The sequence below is a fragment of the Malaclemys terrapin genome, chromosome 9 (genome assembly GCF_027887155.1).
Source record: "Malaclemys terrapin pileata isolate rMalTer1 chromosome 9, rMalTer1.hap1, whole genome shotgun sequence".
Classification (NCBI taxonomy): Eukaryota; Metazoa; Chordata; order Testudines; family Emydidae; genus Malaclemys; species Malaclemys terrapin.
The window spans coordinates 104903429-104925238 of record NC_071513.1 but is presented as its reverse complement, the minus strand read 5'-3'; the positions used below and the strand labels follow the sequence as shown (position 1 = coordinate 104925238).

Sequence of the window (21810 nt, the reverse complement as noted above, 5' to 3'; positions counted from 1 at the left end):
GGAGCATCTTCTGTGTGATCAGTAATTTATGGTACTTACAAACAAAGTGAAACAAAATGACAGACATGGTGAATTACCACTCCTTTTTAAGCTGCTGTAGAAGGTGACAGTGTCGGCAGCTCTTCCACCTCAAGAGATAGTCAGCAAACTGCATTTGGTACCAGCCGGAGGCTACTGTCTATGGAAAATGCAATGTAGTAAAACACTGTTGGTTTGGTTATTACCTTTAACGCCTTATAGCTTTTGTCTACCTCTGGGCAGAGAACCTGCACGAGGCCCAGCCATTGCTTCAGTCAAAATTGACCCTGATTTTGAGAACTGCAGTGATGCCTAGGGCTCGTGCTAGCATTCTGCACAGGGTAAATCTAAGCCACGGCGCATAAGAGCAATCACTTATATCCACCAGAACGGCAGCCATACCCAGTAAACACAGTAGACTGAGAAATGGGAGGAACCAGATATTTTGAGAATGATAGCAGTGTGTTTGTCTATTTATTCCAGTTAGTGGAGTAAAATTTCTAAGGTTCATGTATTGCCTATTTAGTATGAGGGGAGTGAGGAAGACTTTAAAAAAAATAAAAATAAACATGGCGTGATTTATTCCGACACGCTAGCAGATTACTTCTAATTCACTGCTTTGCATGCTTTTTAATAGCACACACTGTCAGATAGGCATGGTTAGTTTAAATTGCTTACTGCTTGTTGTTGGTTGGATACCGTTGAACAAATGTGTATATGTGTAAAATATTTAGACATTTTTTCCCCCAAAACTTGGGCATCAAACAGACACAGTTACATCACAAAAAGTGTTTTAAGGCCATTACTCCTCAGTAGTCTACTTTGGGAGTTGACTAGTTCCTCTGAAACAGTGCAGTTATAGGCAGTACTATGAACACTTTGAAATGTACATGAAAATGATTGCTGGTGCATGAGACCTAGATACTATGATGCAGAATCTTATTTTCGCCTTGCATTTGTACCTTTTAAAATCTCATTGCTGCCACAATGCAAAAGAGGGGGTAGGCGGCCCTATATATAGATTCTGCACCACACTATCTTGATCCTGTATAATGACAACAATTTCTGAATCCGAAACTAAAACAATTCATAATGAAAGTCAGATTCGTTTCTGATGTCTCATTGTAAAATTTCTGATGTGGTTTTAAAGTATTTTGCTCTTGGCAGCCTAGTTTTCAGATCTGTTCATTTCCCTGTCCCGTCTGCAGGAGCCTTGGGATCGCTGGAGAGGGTGCGTCCTTTCCTCCCTGTTTGGCTGCAGAAAGAAGATTCCAAAAGCCAAGTACATGCACTTAGCTCAGGAACTGTTGGTTGATCCAGAATGGCCACCAAAACCTAGAACAACTACAGAAGCTAAAGATCCAACCCAGGAAAATGGTTCATATCCAATAATCACTGTAACATAACAATGAATCTCAGTGGTATGTTTCTTTAGCAGTATTCAGAGCTATGTAATTTTATGGCTTTATTTAGTATTGCAGCATGCTAAGTGTTCTCCCAGTGCAAACATTTCCGGTTATTTGGTCTCTGAATACAAAGTTCAGAGCTGGACATCGTACAAATTATACATAAAAAACACTGAGCTAGATGACATATAACAGAAGAAACATTTTTTTACTAAATTTTGAAGCCTCACTTGTCCAAAGTGAGCTGTATTTAAAGGTTTAAACTGCAGGGCAGTTAAATAGGGTCCTTTGAGTATTTGGGGAATGTTGATATTTGGTGGTAATTGTTCCACCCTGTGTTCCAACACCAATGTGAGCGCAGTGTGCTGTCTGACACAGCCTTTTCACAGCAGTACTAGAGACCCACAGAAACCACATGGAAAGGGTTGTCAGTTATTTCTTCTTCACTTTTTATCAGAAAGCATTGTGACTGTAAGATGATCCTGGAGTTTTAGTGTGTATCCCTCCTACTTCACATGGACTAAAAACAGATTTGTACCTAATAGTTCAAGAGCGTTTCCAGCTGAGGGACAGGTAAGAGTTTGGACTTGCAGCTAGTCCTTAAGTCTGACCCTGCAGGTACTGGGAATGCAGTAAAACCTGTGTGCTCAGTCCCTAGGAGGAAGGAAGCGCATCAATCTCCTCTTACCCTCCTCTTCAGCTAATCCTGAATTGTCATAGGCTACAGAAAGACAGGTTGTTGGGGTCTTTGAGAAGGGGGATGCTGAAGAACCCAGGCCAAATAATTCTTCCCTTACATCTTACTTTTATTGCATTTAACTGACTGGTGGCTCCATACGCTCTTACTCTGTCCAACAAAGGAATTTGATTACTTTTATCAGACCAGGTTTTATTTGTATCATTTGAGCGATTTTTAACACCTTTGCATCAGCAAGGCCAGAACTACTGCTAGGAGGCAGAAAATGGTTTTCACGTGCCCTTAGCATTAGCAAATACTAATCCTGGGCACCAAGGGCTTATGAATACCAAAGGATTGGTCTACCAGTGTCTTAATTACCATGTAGTTGTGTGCAGCAATGTTAAGATGGAAACAGATGAGCCACAATCCAGGTCCTGTTATAAAATTACTGGGCTGCCTTGGATCTCTCTCTTTTTCTTTTTCTTTTTTTAAATCTTTTGCACCCAGTGGTGCCATGAATGCTTAAAGTGTCAGCGCACAGTTTCACCATGAGGTGGTGCCAAAGAGCATTGTACTAAGCCACTTGGAAAATTAAATTGCAAATATGAGACAGCAAGCAGCAGCAACTTCAAAAATATTGGGTTTTAGAAGCCTATCAAAATGGGTAAAAAACCCAAAGCCTTTGGCAACCAAATAAAACAGTAAAACATTGAGGAAAAACTCCTCCAGTCAGTTCTTATTGCTCTTTTGAAAGAATAAAAAGTGCTAAAATTTGGACTGCCTTTTTTAACTACGTGAAATTGACTGATCTAAGCAACTCTGAACTTTGGGCGAGGACACCAGAAATCCAGCTCTGGCCCTTACATGAAAAATCCTGTGGAATTGTATGTAGGGCTGAATGAAAACTGTGGAAATTACTCCACTCTAGGGAGTGTTTTCCCTCTATAAAATCCAGGGGATAGCTTGTTAAAGTTATCTAGGGAGGGTCTCATTCTCTAGGATTCTTTGCAGCTCAGGCCTATTTCCTTTGTGTTTTTGTATAAGGCGTCGTGTGGTAATATCCTCCTTGCCTCGACGGTGTTGAACATGCCATGCCAACGTTGGAATTAATAATTGGGGCATAAATGGTTTGGAGGGTTCCTCTAGGACTGTGAAGATTAGCAGTTACATTAACAGTTACTCCTCATGAATGAATAGTACGCTTGTGGTGTACTATCCCCTATGACAACTGACAGCTCTCTTCCTGTTTTATTTTGGGAAGGCATTTACCAGCTTTTAATCAGTAGTGCAGACCAGAATTGTCCTTTTCCTGCCTTTTATACTGTTAAACTTCAAACAATATTTGTAACTTTAGAAGAGTGTAAAAACTGGATCACTGCTACTGACGTTGCCACTGTTGAGTCTTTGAAATATCTCATTAGTGTGGAATTTGGGGGGAAAGAATATTGCTAGCTGAGTGAATATTCTTTATATCTCCCCTTTATAGAAAATATTTTACTTTAGTGGAAAGATTCCATGAAGCTATGCATCTTGGACCTTGGAGCTGTGACTTACGACCACATCCTATATTTGTTTAAATGTTAACTTACAGGGGGTTTTGAGTTAGTTTAATTCATTTTAACTTGCTTGTTCAGTCAAAAGTGAAGAGAGAAATGTGCACATGGTCTGCATCTTTCAAGTACTATTGCTCAGTGCTCTTCCCACAAACTGCTAATCAGTCTGTCCTCATTCAGATGTTAAAGTCAGTCTTCCATTTGTGATGAGACTATTCCATGTACCAGCCCATTAGAAATATCCAGATAATAAGGAGTAAACTACTTATGGAGCAGTGAGTTTGTTTAAAGAGTATTCTAATATTTTTAATTAGGGCCAAAATTGTCAAGTGTGTCCATGACTTTTGGGTCATGGCTTGTGAAAGTGAGAGCAGGATTTTCACTGGTCCGGAGCACCTGCAGGATTCTTTGACTCCAGATGGAATTGTGGGTCTCAGCACCTCTAAGAGTCCGATGCTATGTTCAAGTTGGGCACCAAAATTAGTGGATGCTTTTGACATCATATGACGGAGCAGCAAGGGTCTTGGACCAAGAGCAGTGAGCTATTGGTAAGAATAACCGATCAGCTGTCTTTTTTTGGGAAAAAATCCTTTAAAATTTTTCTTTTTGTTGCAAGGTTTTGTACTTCCGAGGGTTCAAATACAGCCATGGAAGTAGGCACAGCTCCTACTGAAGTCCCTGGGAATTGCACCTTCTTACCTCAGGACAGGGTTCAGCCCTATTTGCCTGTGTATCACTTTGAAAGGAAGATGTGGTTTGTCAGGTGTACAGAAAGCTAGCAAACTAGATCTGGCCCCAAATTAGCAAGTTCAGTTCATATGTTGAAGTATGTTGGACTTCAGAATTTGTGCTTAAAAGAAACCTTTTTGTAAATTGTTCTTGAAAGCTAATGAATTCAGATGAACAGAACTATTTAGTGGGTCCTACTAAATACTCTTGATGGTCTTTTTTCTTTCTATTATATAATTCAGCCTAACACTGAAGAGTCTGATTCAGATTTTCTTATTAAATTATTTAAGTGTATACAGACCTAAATTTAAATCTGTATATGTCTTTCTTCAGTGTGCTAGGATTTGTAAATATAATTGATATAAATATTATTTATGCACATACTTAAAGGAATGGTCTACCCAGGAAAGCAATTGTTAAATAATAAATGTAACTTTTAAAATGTTTTTAAATAAATAACCAGATCTTTAAAATGTGTATCCCTCAGGGTTGTTTTTAAAGTTCTCCTTCCCTTCAGATATAATTAGTGGTAACTGTAGATTTCAGACATTATGTAACTAAGTCTGCTGTAAAATAGGCTGCAAATAATGCTTGAGTCAAAGTGGCGAAGCCAACCACAAAGCAAAGATTGTTTAGATTCATTTGTAAACTTTAAATTGGGAACTTTTACAATTGCACTTTTATTTTTAAAATGGTCACAGTTTTTTATTCTATTTATTTTATTTCTTGTTCTGTGTTTATGAAGATTGTGCTGAACCAGTTCATCTGAAATTGGTAAATAATCCTCTACTGTATTATGTATATATTATATTAACATTAAACACATGCAGGATGCTTTTTTATGCTGCAAATTTTTTAGTATTTTCCTTGGTCATCACAACATTCAAGATTTAGGAAGTGCTTTAGAATTTCTCCCATGAAATTTTGAATTATAAAATTAGATTTTTGTATGTCTGAGGGAAAGGGGTGGTTTTCTGACAATTTTTAGAGTCCTGAATATGTTAATTTTATACAGTATAGCTTCAGGTTTTTACAGCTATTTTCAATGAATTGCAGCTTGTTTGATAATTTTGAACCAGAAACTACTCTTGGTTTAGGTGATGACTTCCTTGAAACTAACAAAAATAGAAGGCTCGTGATTTTAGCGTTCTCTGGAAGCTCACCTTCCTCTTATTTTTAAAAAGCTAGTTTAAATCAGAAGTGATACTGCATCTTTATATTTAAAAACACGTAATGCTGCTCTAGAATGGTACCCAGTTGTCAAAGAGGCACACATGAATAACTGTACATTACAATTGTAAATAGCCTTGTAAAATCCTTTTTATGATTGAAGCTATTTGAAATAAAAATGTAAATGGACAGCGTGTACTTTCATAGCTTTTGTTACTAGTGTTCAGGAATGTTTCTCTAATTCCCCCGGTCACACATCTCGGGCTCGATTCAGAGCCCATTGAAAAAGAATGACTCCCATTGGCTTCAGTGGGCTTCGTCTCAGCCCCATCTCCATGCACTCTTGCTGAGTAAGGGGCACGTGTGTGCATATACACGCACCAGATTAATATCTGGAAACAATGACAGTGACCTTAGTCTTGCATCATGGATTGATGAAGGCCCTGTCGAGGCTGTAACTTGTACCTTACTAAGGATAGTGATGCATTTCTGCTTCATTATTGAGATCTTCCAGTGCTGCATGCTTGCAGCGTGGTGTGCTGATAGTATTTCTTCTATGGTGACACTTTCATTTCTTGCCAATCTTCTGCCTGCAAACAATGTTCCTGCCACTACCATATCTGTCCTGCTCTGAGTCTGGAAACATCACTTCATGAATGAGGCTGAGACCCTTTCCATACTGCAGAGTGGAAATACATTTAAATATTCCAGGTCAAAGAACTTTGTTTAAGAAAAGTTAAGGTAGAATGTGTTTTGAGAGGGGTCCAGCCGACACCCAAAAGCTTGACAGGTTTTTTAAAAACCCAGGCACAAACCTGGAACCAAAACAATATTTTATGAAACTTTTGCTTTCACCAAGATCCTTATGGACTTAGGGTTTTGTTGCAGGCAGTTCAGGGAGGCAAGGGAATTAAACTGGGGAGACACAGAAAGGATGTAAAAAGTGCCCAGCCTGGATTGCTTAGCCTTAGTCTGGAGCAGAAAGGTGTCCATTCCCTACTGGTGCTGCCACGATTCTAGCTCTGATGCAGCAAAGCCTTGTGATGGAGAAGTGACTGGAACTGGAGGACCTTGTTCCCCAGATCCTTACACTTTGGCAGAAGTACAGGGGATTTCAAAATAAATACATACATAAATCTGAGACTGATGTTCCTTTGGGTCTACTACAAAAGCCTGTATATTCAGTTATGTGTTGGACATGTGACATAACATAAGCAAGACATTCTGCTCCTCTTAGGCGTGTATTTCTGTACCTTATTTGTGATGGGGGGATGGAATAAAGAATTCTGGCTCTACTCAGACTTCTACTGGGCAGTTGGGGCACATATGCCACACGTTCTGGTGGACCACATCCACACTGACCATAACTGTCCTCCCTCTTTGAATGCAGGTTTCTAAATGTATTCCACTGTGGGAACGCATGCACTGCATGCCCCTGGGGTCAGAGAATTTTTGCAAGCAGTATTTGTTGCTCTGTGCATGTGCCTTTGCCTTCCTTCATGAGTCCTTACATAATTTAAAGAACTCCGGGGCCACCCTCTGCTCCGTGAGAATATATACAACTGCCCTAAAAGGGAAGCATCACAGGCAGCCTTACAAACCTAGACCAGCATCTCAATAATTATTTCACCAGCAGTCTTATGACCCTCCTGGTAAGAGACAAAGAGAACAGACCTCTCGTTTTCCTGCACCTCCCATGCCTACAGCACCGTCTCAATCTTATCCCCTAGTAAAAAGATATTTTGTGACAGGAGCTCAAGAGCTGCAAGCCATTTATGATGCCTCTACGTGACACCCCCCCCCCCCGTACCCTTTGGGGATTGTTTAGCACTCCAGTTCCACAACTGGAGTGTCATAGCAGACAAGTGGGTATTAGATATCCTCTATCCCAGCTATGCGATCGAATTTACTTACCTACCTTCTCCAAAACCCCCATTCTCTCGAGGAATCCCTCTTCCAGCGAGGAACAATAGAGTGCACACCTTTTCAACACCAAGGAAACTCTACATAGTTCTTAGTCCCTAAAAGTTGGGTAGTTGGAGACAGAGATGTACCCTCGATCTCTGTAATCTCAACCACTTTATTCACCAACTGAGATTTCACACGGTTGCTCTGGCATCAATATCCTATCCCTGGAAAAAGACACATAGTTTACAGCTCTTGATATGAAGGTCATGTACTTTCACATGGATATTCACCCCGTCCACAGGCATTTTCTCAGATTCAGTGTGGGCCCTGACCACTTTCAATACAGGGTCCTCCCATTCAGCCTCACCACTGCCCCCCAGGGTCTTTACTAAGATCTTTCTGGTAGTAGCAATTCTTTTCAGACAGAATGGCTTTACTGTTTTCCCTTATGTTGATGGTTGACTTCTCGTTGGCAAAACATATCCGGAAGCCTATGAGTCAGCCTCATCAATGCTTCAACGACTTTCTTCCCTAGGAGTCAGTGTGGACTTGGAAAAGTGTCCTCACTCCATGCAGACTATAGACTTCATAGGGGCCACTCTAGATTCAGTCATGGTGAGAGTTCCTCTCCCAAGGGACAGGTTTGGCACCAGGAGCACGCTAATAGATAAGGTTAGATCAGGTTATAGGCAATCTTTGAGTTCCAGTCAGAACTTGTTTTCCTTCTGGAGCCAATGGCTTCATGGACTTATGTTATCCCATTCACCAGACTTCACCTACATTGCCTTCAGGCGTAGCTCCAGAGCGTGTATTCACCAGTCAAACACAGCATGAATACCTTGGTAATAATTCCATCCAAAGTAACTTCTTCCTTGGTGTGGTGGAAGGATCCCCATCAGGTATGTGTGGGCGTCCCCTTCCTATTATCCTTGCCAGACAAGATGATCATTAGAGACCCCTCTCTCTTCAGCTGGGCAGCCCACATGGACAACCATACGGTGCAGGGTACTTAGATGTCCCAAGAGACCAGGATGCACATCAACCTTCTGGAACTCCAGGCAGCGCGAGAAGCTTGCAAGGTTTGTCTACCATTCATCCTATCCCACCATGTCCTCATAATGTCAGACAACCTGACAACTGCCTCATAAATCAATAACCAGAGAGGAGTGAGATCAGTCACCCTGTGGAATTGGTGTATCAGGAATTGAAGCATCCTATTGGCAGCTTATTTTCCAGGAACTCGGGATGTGTTAGTGGACACCCGCAGCAGATATGTCCCCATTAGTTACGAGTGGGAGTTGCATGATTCAATAATAAATAACATTTTTGTTCAGTGGGTGACCCCCAATCAGGATCTGTTTGGCTGAACAAACAAGAAGTGCAACATACGTTGCTCCAGAGGAGCTCTTGGACTATGCCCTCAGAGCGATGCTCTTTCTCCCCTCATCAGACCATCTGAGCAATGCCTTTCCTCCCTTACCACTCCTACCTTGGGTCTTACAAAGTCACAACAGGGTACAATTCATCCCCATTTCCCCCCAGTTGGCTCCCAGATCTCCTACAATAGTCATCTCGTTCTCCACTCATCAGCCAGACCTTCCCTGATCTCTTGATCCAGGAGAAGCGCAGGATCAAGCATCCCAACCTCAAAGCGTTTCATCTCATGGCTTGGATTTTTGGATGGGCATCAACATTAGAACATTCCTGATCAGAAGCTGGACAAACCACCCTTAATAATAGCAGAAACGGCTCCGCTAGGAAATGCTATTCAGCCAAATGAAGCATTTTTCCGTCTGGGCACAACAGAAACATCTCCCGAGTCAGCAGATATTCCCCTATTTTGGACTATCTTGTTTCTCTCTCAACAGCTGGGCTATCCCTCGGTTCTATACGAGTCCACCTGGCAGCAATCAGTGCATGCCATCTACCGTCAGGTGATTATTCAATTTTCATTCACTCATTGGCTAGCAGACTCTTAAAGGGCCTAATCAGAATCTTCCTGCCAGTAAGAAAACCTCCTCTTCATTGGGACGTAAGCCTTTTATTTATGGTACTCACTAAGCCTCCTTTTGAGCCGTTATCTACCTGTTCATGTCTAACTTATCAATGAAACTATCAATGAAAGTTGCATTCCTTGTGGCCATCACCTCAGCCGGAAGGTGGGTGAGCTGGGAGCCCTAGTGGTGGGTGTGCTACACACTATATTTGATAAGGACCAAGTCTCTTTACAACTACATCCAAAGTTCCTCCCCCAAAGTAGTTTCGGAGTTTCACATGAACCAATCAGTCCACGTATCTGTTTTTTCTGAATCTCCATTCATCTGAAGAGCAGCAGAGACTTCATTCTCTCAGTGTGTGACCAGCTTTTACCTTCTATTTGCAAAGAACAAAACAAATTAGAAAATGACCTACATTGTTTCTTGTTATAGCAGAATGAGTCTGAGGTCAAGCTGTATCCTCCCAGGGGATCCTTGAGTTGATTTCAGGCTGTATTCTGTTGTTACTAGTTGCATCTTCCTCCTCATTGTGGGGTGAGAATTCATTCTACAAAAGCAACTGCAATGGCATTGTTTCAGGAAGTGCCCTTACTTGACATTTGCAAATCAGCTCCTTGGCGTTCCATCCATACGTTTGTGAGGCCCGATGCTCTAGTGCAGAACTCCCCACTGACGCTTCCTTTGGGACAGCAGTTCTCCAAACCGCTCTGCTGCCTGCATCTTCACACTCTCTCCCTACTTGAGTACTGTTTGTCAGCCACCCACAGGGGAATGCACATAGGGACCAGCACTCAGAGGAGGTTACTTACCTTATAGTAACTGGCGGTTCTTCAAGATGTGTGGTCCATATCTGTTCTATCCGCCCTCCCCCCCCTTTGCTTTGGCTCTTTGCTAGATTTGTCGTAGAAAAAGAACTGGAGAGGCAGTCAGACTGCGCCGCCCTTTATGCCTTTGGTTGGAAGCGCGAGGAAGGCTAGGGCATGGGCAAGGATCAATGGACACTGCTGGCAAGAATTTGCCAACTCCAAGTGTATGGCACGCATGCATACCCACCGTGGAATACTGATATGGACCCCACATCTCCGAGCGCCTCCAGTTACTGTAAGGTAAGTAACCTCTTTTGTCCCAAGGCACATTGCTTGCAAAAGCCCTTTGGGGCGGGGGGTTGTGTGTTTTGCTGCGCACCCACAAATCCCACTGGAGTAAATGGGAGCTGTGGGTATGGAGAACCTCTGAAAATCAGTCCACTTCTCTTACGTGACTTCACTTTTGGCAGTGAAGTTAAAATAAATTCTGGCCTTTGCCTTTAAAATACCACTCATTTTTGCATAAGTTAAGAGGTGTTATCTTGAGGATGCATTATGCTGTCAGCCTTCCCATGTAAAATGCAGAATCATCTCAGAGTCCTCACTTGTCCGCTAGACGCTTACTGGACGCCTCTAGGCTGCTTTGCTTCTACGGTAAGACTCAAGCACCTGTTTTTACATTCGGCTGGGGGCTGGGTTTAGAATGTGCACAAGCTAGTAATTCACAATAGGTTAGATAACATGTTATTGAATCTGGTATATTTGATTTTCCAATCATGTGGGTTCAAGTCCTGGTATGTAAACGTTTCAGTTTTACATGTTGTTCATGGATTGAGTTCTGGCATTCTTGTACAATACACTGAGAAATCGTTAGGAACACAGGAATTGCTGCACTAGATCAGACCCAAGATCCAGCTAGCCCATTGTCCTGTCTCTGGTGGTACCCAGCACCGCAGGCTTCAGAAGAAGATGCAAGAACCCTGCAGTAGGTGGAAGTGGGGTAATTGCCGCTCAGTAGGGAATGGCTGAAGTCCTGAAGCATGAGGTTTAATACCCCTGACGGAATTTTCAGCATCATTATAACAACTCTGGATATTCTTGTTATCCGTACAAATGTCCGATCCTGTTTTGAATCTTCCGACGTTTTTGGCCTCAATCCGATCCTACTCTGCCTTTGATCCATGAGGATGCTTCGCCTCTCACCCAGTGATGAGATTCCTTAGCAGGCGTTTGTGTGGGATCTTAGGCCCTGCGGGGAGGAGGAGGGTTCTGAATAAATTGCCAGCTGGTTCTCCTTTATCTGCTTCTTTATTGAGACAGTCAAAGAATTCTAGGGTCCAACTGAGAGAGTTTTCTTCTGCAGAAAGTGTGCTGGTTACACCCTATCAGATCAGGAACAGAGACTAGCAAAACACCTGGATGTACGGATCATTTCAAGCAGTTTGCCAGATGCAGACGTAAGGCTTTACTGGTCCATACGTCCCTGAATCTTACAGCCTTTTTAAGCAGATACAACATCTGCTTCCCGTCAGTCCCCTGGAATAGCGACTGTTTTTAATGAACGAGTTTATGTTCCTGTTAGCAGCTCAGCCGCTTCAGAATTCTTGGATGGACCCTCAGGCCTGATGACTTTCGCTTTTTAAATGATCACTTTGCACCAGCAACTCTTCTTCTGTCATCTCCGCCTCTGAGAGCAGCTCAGAGCGGGTCCAGGACAGGAATCTCCCAAACATCCTCTGTGGTGAAACATGATGCCAAGAAATCATTCAGCTTCTTCAAAATGTCCTTCTCTTCCTTAATTGGCCCCTTTTAACCTTGCTAAACCAGTCACCCCAACTTTCGCAGGCCTCCTGCTTCTTATATACTTGAGTCTTTTGTTGTTTGTTTTTACACTTTTAGCTATTTGCTCTTCTAAATTCATTTTGGGCCTCCTAATTTCCCTTTTACTTAATGCCTGCTGTACTTATGCTCCTATTTATTGGCTTCACAAGAGTCAGATTTCCAAATTTTGAAGGATTTCTTTCTGGCTTGATTAGACTCTCAAACCTTGCCATTTAACCATAATGGTTCATTAGTTGCCTTCCTAATTCTCTTTGTGTTCAGCGATGTGTGTGTCTTCTGAGATTCTATTATTATTTGGCAGGGGGGGTTAAGTATATTCCATGCCGCTTCTAAGGATTTTACTTCCTTTACTTGTAGCATTAGGGCCTTTTTGATGAATCTCATTGTATTGAAATCTCCTTTTCTGAAGTTTAGTACCACTGGTACCTTACCTCCCCCTTGGATGTTGAGTCTAATTATATTATGGTCACTATTACTTAATGGCTCAGCTCCTGTTACTTCTTGAATTAGCTCCTATATATTACTTACGGCTAAGTCAAGAATATCCTTTCTTGAGTGTTCCAAGAAGCAATCATTTGAAGTGTTGAAAAATTGCTTCTCTCTACTTTGTGCTGTTGTACCATTTGATCAGTTTATAGTGGGGTGTTGAAGTCCTCCATTATCATCACTGTGTTAGATTTTGCTGCCTCTTTGATCTCATTCAACAGTTAAACTCTTACCCAGGTATGACAGGACCTAAAACCCTATTGTGCTTCTGCTAATACATACAATTTCAAAGCTAATTTCCAAATGTTAGGTGACCTACAACTGGGAGAGAAATTTCATATAACCGTATAGATCTCGAGGATGGCTTACGCTGAGCTGTTTGGCCATATCTGTAAGAGTGCTTGTTTTGCATGATGATGATAAAATATTAAATATTTTAATCTTCAAAGAAGAGCATACTTCAAAGAGTTTTAAAATATTAAAAGTGATCACAAAATATTGATCTATTATATGCTTTTATTGTGGCTAATACAAATATGAAAAATTAAAGATGATAAATCTTCAGTACTCTGAATTTAGAGATGAGCACCAGGATTGCCATCTGTCTGGCTTTTACCCAGACAGTCTGGTTTTTGGCTTCTGTATCCCGGTGCTAATTGCCAGATGCCTGATTTTTGAGTGGAAAGTCTGGTCGAAAAGGGGACCTGGCAGTGTCCGGTCAGATGTACTGACCGGGCCCCCACGGTCCAGTTACCGCGGGGCAGGGAGAGGTGCCCAGTCATTAACCCGCGCCAGCCCCTGCCCAGCGGGGCCACCTCCTACCTGCAGGCAGACTCCTTGTCAGGCTGCAGCAGCTCCCATCCCAGCCCCAGAGTGGAGGGATCCCAGCTGGTGGTGGGGAGGGAGGTGGAGACGATCCAGCGAGTGATTGGGGTGGGGAAGAATGAGTGACAGGGGTGGGGCCTTGGGGGAAGAGGCAGCACAACAGTGGGGCCTTGGCGGGAAGAGGCTGAGAAAGGGCACGGTCTGGGGGAAGATGCAGAGAAGGGGTGTGGCCAGGGGGAAGAGGTGGAGTACGGGGCGGGTCTTGGAAGTGGCGGGGCCACGGGGGGTCCGGTTACCAGCAATTAGAAAGGTGGTAACCCTAGTGAGTACCATCTAAATGCCCGTAATCAAATAAAACCATAGAGTTTGGGGAGTTTTCATCATAATCCAGTACATTTTTAGGTTTTTGCTACAGTCATTCACACAATAAATTTTATGATTAGTACCAAATTGTTACAAATATGTAAAATGGAAACTGGATTCTCTGGTACTAATTTATAACTGCTCATATTCCAGGCACTTCAGCAAGGATGTTGGTTTTTCGTTTAGCTGTAATCATCCATCTTTTCCTTCAGCTGAATGCATCTGTTTGCCCTGAGAAATGCGAGTGTATTCTGAAAGATGCCATCCGTTGCTCTGGTTCCAGTATCAAAGACCTAGCATCGTTAGGTCTGCCTACCAACATGACACAAATTCTGATAACAAATACTAAGGCAACCGACTTGAAGGACAAAGTCTTTTCGGGAATGACAGTGCTCCAGCGTCTCATTCTGTCTTCAAACCAGCTTTCCCTCATTTTGCCAGGAGCTTTTAAAGGCTTAGTAAAGCTAAAGACCCTCAAACTGTTTGACAACAAGTTGACTCAGCTTCCCACGGGAGTGTTCGATGAAGTGGTGGCCCTTCAGCAGTTGATCCTTGAAAAGAATTTGCTGAAGGATATTGAGCCCAGGCTGTTTGACAAACTAGTCAACTTGCAGGAGCTGTTTTTGAACAAAAACCATCTGACAGAGCTTCCTGATGGAGTACTAAGAAACCTCGCCAAGCTTAAACTACTGAACTTATCCAGAAACTATTTGGCAGCCTTGCCTAGAAATATATTTAGCACATTAACCAAACTTGAGAAGCTCTCTCTGTATATGAACAGGCTCAGTTCAATAGACTCTGGTGTGTTTGATAACCTGAGAGAGCTGCAGGAGCTTCGTCTGCGGTCAAATGACATTCAGTCCATTGCCCCGGATGCATTTCGCAATCTCCTTAAACTAAATAGTTTAACGCTCTCTCGAAATAAACTGCAGCTGTTACCTCATGGGCTCTTTCTGCATTTGCACAATTTGACTGAATTGACCTTGTATGGGAATCCATTGGGATCCCTTCCAGAAATATTGTTTGGAGAAATTAGGACTCTCCGGACTCTGTGGGTATATGACACCAAACTCTCAACTGTGCCAGATTTTGTGTTTGGTAATTTGACAAATTTAGAGCTACTTGTGCTGACTTTCAATCCCGAGTTAAGTGTTCTCCCAAGGAACGTGTTCAGTGGTCTAAATGAACTTCTGAGTTTGTCTTTGCATACAAATAATCTCTCTAGTCTCCCGGAGGGCATCTTCCAGGGTCTGCAGAAACTTCAGGAGATTTCCCTTTTCAATAACAGGATTGAGGTTCTTCCTAAAAACCTCTTTTATAATCTCAATAATCTCCAGGCAATTTACCTAAATTGTACCAGCCTGCAGTCTCTTCCTGGAGACTTCTTTACCTCATTACCCAAGCTGCAAGAGGTCGTGCTTGACAACAATCCTTGGAAATGTGATTGTCAAATCGCTGAATTCAAAGGGTGGCTCCAGAGGAATTTAGACATAGTAAAAAATGTCACGTCTCTAACTTGTGACAGTCCCATAGCATTAAGGAATATTTCTCTCTTGTCTCTACCAGATGATCATTTTCACTGCCCCTCTACCACAGTCCTTCCACACCACACATCTGAGAGCTCCACTCGTTCCCACACAGCATCTTTTCTTGTCACTGAACACTTGCCTTTCACTTGTAAGACCCCCACAGCTCCTGTGCCCGTGATACATACGAACACCCCCTTGCTGCCTCCGTCTGCAACTCCATATTTTATTGACTCCATCACTGAAGACGTTGAGCCGTCTGAATTTCACCCCACAGAAATTCCAAGCCAAATTCCCACTGGCATAATGAGAGAAATCAACAGAGTAAGAGAAATTGTCTCAACCACTGCCGCACCGGTCAGTGGATCACAAGACCGTCTAAGTGCATGGCCATTTTTTAAATGTAACTTTCCATATAGTCAAATATTTTTGTATCTCTATGTTTTGGCTCTAACAGTCCAAGTTTTAACTGTTGTGACCACTTTCTATGTGGTGTATGAAGTCAGGCAGCTTGTGCACTGTAGCAATAGCCCTGCTCAATCGGTTGAACTGGTGAGAATTTTACACAGGGTTAGGAATGCAGATTAGGAGCTCAGCACTAATGTAACATAGAGGATTAGTTGCATTACTGGGCACAGGCCTCGTATTTCGGACATTACAGATCTTGCATAGCGAGCACTGTAAACAGAAGACTGTGTTTGTCTCTCAGCTGCACAGCATTGTATATTGAAAATGTACTTGATCTACTGTGTATTTTATAGCGTTTACCTGTAATAATAACCCCAGCTTCAGCCAGTTTTCTAACTTTTGAAGTGCCGATAAGCAGTGGCAAACAAACTAGTTGTAGAGATTATGTATAGCGTTTGGCCATCATGCTTAACTACTAATACTGCTGGAGAGAAACAGACTAATGTAATCATAAGGATTTTTCAATTTGTGCATTTTGAATAGCTTTTGGTTTCAGCTGTTTGAAGGATAATTCTGTACTTCAATTGTATGTATTGTTTTGTTGGTTTTAAAAGAGAGGCTCCAGATCAAACAGAAGTTATGGGCTTGAAGTAGGAATGGCTGGGTGAGGTTCTTGACCTGTGTGATGCAGACGTGCTGGAAGTTGGATGATGGGGATGCGGCAGCACCTCATGGCTTGCAGAAATAATAGCAATTAATGTGTGGTTTCCATCACAGACAGTTTGGTTCAGTGGCTCTCAGCACCCCCACTATACAATTGTTCCCCCAGCCCTGGCAGGAGGTCAGACTAGATTATCATAGTGGCCCTGCCTGGCCTTCAAATTGTGTGTGTTTGAAAAGGACTAAACTGCACTGTTAGAAAATCCGTCTTGCAAATGGCACCTTGGATTATTGGTGTTCATCGCTTCTACAGGGTGTTCACTTTTTGGACATTAATCTGCTTGGACAATGGAAAATAAACGAGTCACTTTCCTTTGTTTCTAGTCGGTTTTATTTTCTAGTGATCTGCATTTGCACCCCACTGCAGTGTCGAAGAACAAAATAGATCCATCCAGCCCAGTGTCCTGTCTTCCGACAGTGGCCAGTGCCAGGTGCCCCAAAGGGAAAGAACAGAACAAGGCAATTTATTGTCACTCAGTCCTAGCTTCTGGCAATCAGAGGCTTAGGGACACCCAGACATGGGGTTGCATCCCTGCCCATCCTGGCTAATAGCCATTGATGGACCTATCCTCCATGAACTTATCTAGTTGTTTTTTTGAACCCAGTTATACTTTTGGCCTTCACAACATCCCCTGGCAAGGAATTCCACAGGTTGACTGTGTTGTGTGAAGAAATACTTCCTTTTGTTTGTTTTAAACCTGCTGCCTATTAATTTCATTAAGTGGCCTCTGGTTCTTGTGTTATGAGAAGGGGTAAATAACTCTTTCTTAACACCATTCACAATTTTATAGCCCTCTATCATAGCCCTCCTTAGTCATCCCTTTTCTAAGATGAATAGTCCCAGTCCTTTTAATATCTCCTTGTATGGAAGATACCCCGATCCCTTTTGTTGCCCTTCTCTGTACCTTTTCCAATTCTAATATATCTTTTTGGAGATGGGGCAGCCAGAACTGCACATAGTATTCAAGGTGTGGGTGTCCCATGGATGGCTATAGTAGCATTGATATTTTCTGTCTAATCTCTCTCTTTTCAAATGGTTCCTAACATTCTGTTCGCTTTTTTGACTGCTGCTGCACATTGAGCAGATGTTTTTGGAGAACTATCCACAAAGACTCCAAGATCTCTTTCTTGAGTGGTAACAGCTAATTTAGACCCCATCATTTTATATGTATAGCTGGGATTATGTTTTCTAATGTGCATTACTTTGCATTTAGCAGCATTGAATTTCATCTGCTATTTTGTTGCCCAGTCACCCAGTTTAGTGAGATCCTTTTGTAGCTCTTCACAGTCAGCTTTGGACTTAACTCTCATGAGTAATTTTGTGTCATCTGCAAATTTTGCCACCTCACTGTTTACTCCATTTTCGAGATCATTTATTAATATGTTGATCGGCACTGGTCCCAGTTCAGATCCTTGGGGGACCCTGCTATTTACCTCTCTCCATTGTGAAAACTGACCATTTATTCCTACCCTTTGTTTCCGATCTTTTAACCAGTTACTGATCCACTAGAGGATCTTCCCTCTTATCCCAAGACTGCTTACTTTGCTTAAGAGCCTTTCGTGAGTGACCTTGTCATAGACTTTCTGAAAGTTCAGGTAAACTATATACATTGGATCCCCCTTGTCCACATTCGTTAATGCCCTCAAAGAATTGTAATGGATTGGTAAGGCATGATTTCCCTTTACCAAAGCCGCGTTGACTCTTTCAAAACATGTTATGTTCATCTACGTGTCTGACAATTCTGTTCTTTACTATAGTTTTAACCAATTTGCCTGGTACTGAAGTTAGACTCACTGGCCTGTAATTGCCAGGATCGCCTCTGGAGCCTTTATAAAAAATCCGTGTTACATTAGCTATCTGCCAGTCATCTGGGACAGAGGCTGATTTAAGTGATAGGTTACACAGCACAGTTAGTTGTTCTGCAATTTGTTATCTGAGTTCCTTCAGAACACGGGTGAATGTCATCTGGTCCTGGTGACTTATTACTGTTTAATTTATCAGTTTGTTCCAAAACCTCCTCTAATGACACCTCAACCTGGGGCAGGTACCAAAATGAGGCAACATAGCCTTCCCTGCCCTTTCCTCAACTTGTGCTGAATAGCAGTTGTCTTGCTGATGAAAACAGGCTCATCTGTGTTTAATATGCCTTGTAGTACAATGTGATAAACCCCGTCAGAGTGGGAGGGTTGGATTTGTTTTGTTACAGCAAGTGTGGAGCTGCCTGGAACACCATGAATAGAAGCAGACGAGTGTTTTATTGCAGCGTGTTCAAAGAGAAGAGGGAAGAGTGTGAAACTATTTCCCAGTAGTTTCCAGACTAACGCACACTGAGACTTCACAGGCAGCTACCATACATGTGGATTCCTGCTTATGTACGTTTTTATGAGCACTTGGTGTCAGACCAATTCTGGTACCTGTCATGTCAATATTATACTGCAAATCTACTTAGAATCAGGAAAGAAATGAAGGTAGGCTGCATGTATGTGTGAGAGGAAATTGTCCTGCAGACTAGCAGGGGCTACTGTTCCTTCCTGCCATATATATTACAGAGGGGGCTCCAAATTTCAGAGCAGTGGGGTTTGATGAAAAGAGTTGGATCCAAAACTGGCAGGAGCTGTCTCCTCCAGAAGTGGATGCATCGGAAATCTTGCAAAAAACATTTGTGCAAGATTTTGGCCCAAAATGCCAGATGTCTCATGGCAACAATGTGGAGTGATTTCCATACCTTGTCCCAGTTTGGCCTCAAGCCCGAAGACTAGCCTAACCCTAATCCAGACCTGAATCCGAGTTCATTCGTAATGACCAAGTTCCAAAATTGAGCACACTGGAGGCTTCAGCTCACTGCAGCACAGTCAGACATTAACTAAGAGCAGCGTGATCTCCTTCCATGGCCCGGCATCCTGGATTTCACAACAGGAAACCTGGTGCAAGGCTCTGAGGTCAGTCAAGAGATAAGAATAGAAGGCTGGGTGGGGGCCGTTTGTCTCCCAGGCCCGGATTGCTGGGCTTCATTCTGGCTCTGACTAACCGTTACTGCCCAGTGCCAGAGAGGGGCTGAGGGGTGCGGTACAGCTCCCAGTCCAGACCTCCCAGAGGTGGGGACTTGCCTAGGGCCTGGGCAAACCAGGCTGGTTCCTGGGCAAAGTGAAGGCTGGACTTCGGGGCTCTGTGCAGGATGGGAAGCCTAAAGTCAGTTGTTTGTCAAGCTGCCCCCACACAGGGAGCTGGGAGCTCCTCACCGCGTTAAACCCACAGTGCTGCTCTCTGGGGGGCACAGCCTGGCCCCCTGGTGGTGTTTACCCCCGACATGGACATGCGCAGGGTCAAGGCTTTAATTCTGTGCCCTGGTGCCTGTGTCAAGGGGGCAGCTTCTTTCTTGGGCCTGATCCGGGAGGGTGCTGAGCCCCCTCAGCTCCCAGGGTGAAACTCGCCTCGGTGCCAACGGGCTCGGCAAGTCCCTGGACCCACTTACGCTCCACTGGTGCCCGGGTGGCCAGTGCTTAGCCCCGGTCGCTGGGCCTGGTGCTGGGGCATCTGCTCCCCGAGGGTGACTGGATCCATTTCAGCCCCATGGCTGCGCACTGCTTCGAACAGGGCCCTGCCTGTGGGTGGCAGAGAAACGTCACGGGGGGGTTCTTGGCTCCACCCACTCTACAGGCTGCGGTGCACAGCCCTGGCCCATTAAACACCAGCTGTGCAGCGAAGCCCCGTCACCGCCACGCACCCCTGGGGCTGGATTCACCCCTCCGAGGGGCGCACGTGATGCAGAGGACCTGGTGTGCAGCGAAGCCCCGTCACCGCCACGCACCCCCGGGGGCAGGATTCACCCCTCCGCGGGGCGCACGTGATGCAGAGGACCTGGTGTGCAGCGTGAACTTCACGCCGCAGCCCACTCCTGCTGCTTCTGGGATGACTGCAAGCTGCTCTGCGCGCTGCGGTGCCCGCTCCAGCCCTGCCCCTCCCTGGGCCGGCTCCCTTTGGGACAGCCCTTGGCTGGACCCTGGTGTTCTCTCTGTTTGACACACAGCTGGCCCAGCGGGAGGAGCAGCTCTGAAATGTCGCATTGGCGTGAGGGCTGTGCAGCGTGCTTGCAGCACAGTGTAATCACAGCTGGTCCTGTTTCCCCCGGTCTGCTCCCAGGCGCTGAAACTCTTTCCAGCTCTCTACGAATTTACCCAGCAAGAAGGTATTAACTCTAACTCTCCTCCCATGCCCCTTGCGCCAAGCACATCCCTGCCGTCTGCCAGGCTGCCCTGGGACTAAGACACCCTGTGTTCCCATAGGCCATGCCAGCTGCTTCCCCTCCAGATTCTCCCCACGGTCCCTCCCACACCTACCTGGTAGATCTACCCAGCTACCCACAGATTTGCAGGGCTCTGTTCATGGTGCTCTCCCTTTCTTCCCGCCTGCCCCTGAAGCATTCAGTGCTGTGGTTTTGGGTTAAATGACCTGACACAATTAGCGCCATGCAGTTCCCTGGCCGCAGTGGCCCTTTCCATCGGCTGCATCTCTGCTGCCCATCCTCGGACTTGTGTTGCCACCGCACTGCAGTTTTGCAAAGCTGAAAGTCTAAAATCTTTTCTACAACAGATGAAGCTTGAAAATCACTGTGCTTAGGAGGCCATCAGCCAGGAGCCGGCCCAGCAATGGGAGAAGATGCATGTGTTGGCTAACGTTAACGGTGAGGGATGTGTAAAGACCTGCAGAATTCCCCGGCTGAGGGCTTGCCGGATTAGAGGTGTGATGAGTCTGGGCTCTGTGCCAATGCATCTCTCCCGGTGAAGTTACTTCAATAGCAATGCAGGAGCCAAGGCACTTCCTGGTGGTAACCGATTGGGGGGAGCTGATGGACAAGGTGCAGCCAAGGGTCATTATTCTTATTGTTTATAAACTGAAAATGATCAGGGAAATGAAGTGAGAGGGGGGCCTGGCCCTGTGACTGCTGCATTCCAGTCCCAGCGCTCACAGCTGCTGTCTCAGGCCTGGAGAAAGTGGCTTTCAGTTTTAACCTCTCAAACTCGGGTTTCTAGTCCCCTGACGCTGGGAGGTGCTGTGTGAGGGCTAAGGGCTGGTACTGGCGGGCGGGCTTTTCATGAGGGTGATGCAGTTTCACTGTTGTGGGAAGGGCACTCGTATTTCCAGTGTGTGCCAGCCAGCCACGTCACTTGGATCGCCTCGTGGCCACAATCCCACTCCTCAGCCTAGCCTGGGCTCTCCTGCCGCCGCGCCGTATGTCTCTCTGGGATGGGCTGATCTCCACTTGATGTCTGCTCTCTGTTTAGAGCATGGCCAGGGCTGGGAGCCAGCTCCTCCTGGTGCCTAGGGTGACCAGACAGCAAGTGTAAAAAATCAGGACGGGGGTGGGGGGGTAAT

General features: G+C 44.4%; 2 protein-coding genes across 6 annotated transcripts in view; both read left to right on the top strand.

The window, feature by feature from the left end:
* Positions 1-5744, top strand: part of ATP13A3 (ATPase 13A3) — a 118623-nt gene extending 112879 nt beyond the window's left edge. For all 5 annotated transcript variants that reach the window (XM_054039253.1, XM_054039250.1, XM_054039252.1 and 2 more), the window contains one exon: positions 1227-5744. In XM_054039253.1, coding sequence (XP_053895228.1) covers positions 1227-1424 — 198 coding nt within the window. In that variant the 3' untranslated portion in view covers positions 1425-5744. The remainder of the gene's footprint in view (positions 1-1226) is intronic.
* Positions 5745-10900: 5156 nt separating this feature from the next.
* GP5 (glycoprotein V platelet) lies at positions 10901-16729 on the top strand. Its single transcript, XM_054040371.1, has 2 exons — positions 10901-10920; positions 13936-16729. Exon 2 carries the CDS (start codon positions 13950-13952, stop codon positions 15894-15896), a length of 1947 nt encoding a protein of 648 aa, XP_053896346.1. The 5' UTR covers positions 10901-10920; positions 13936-13949; the 3' UTR covers positions 15897-16729.
* The last annotated feature ends 5081 nt before the right edge of the window (positions 16730-21810 follow it).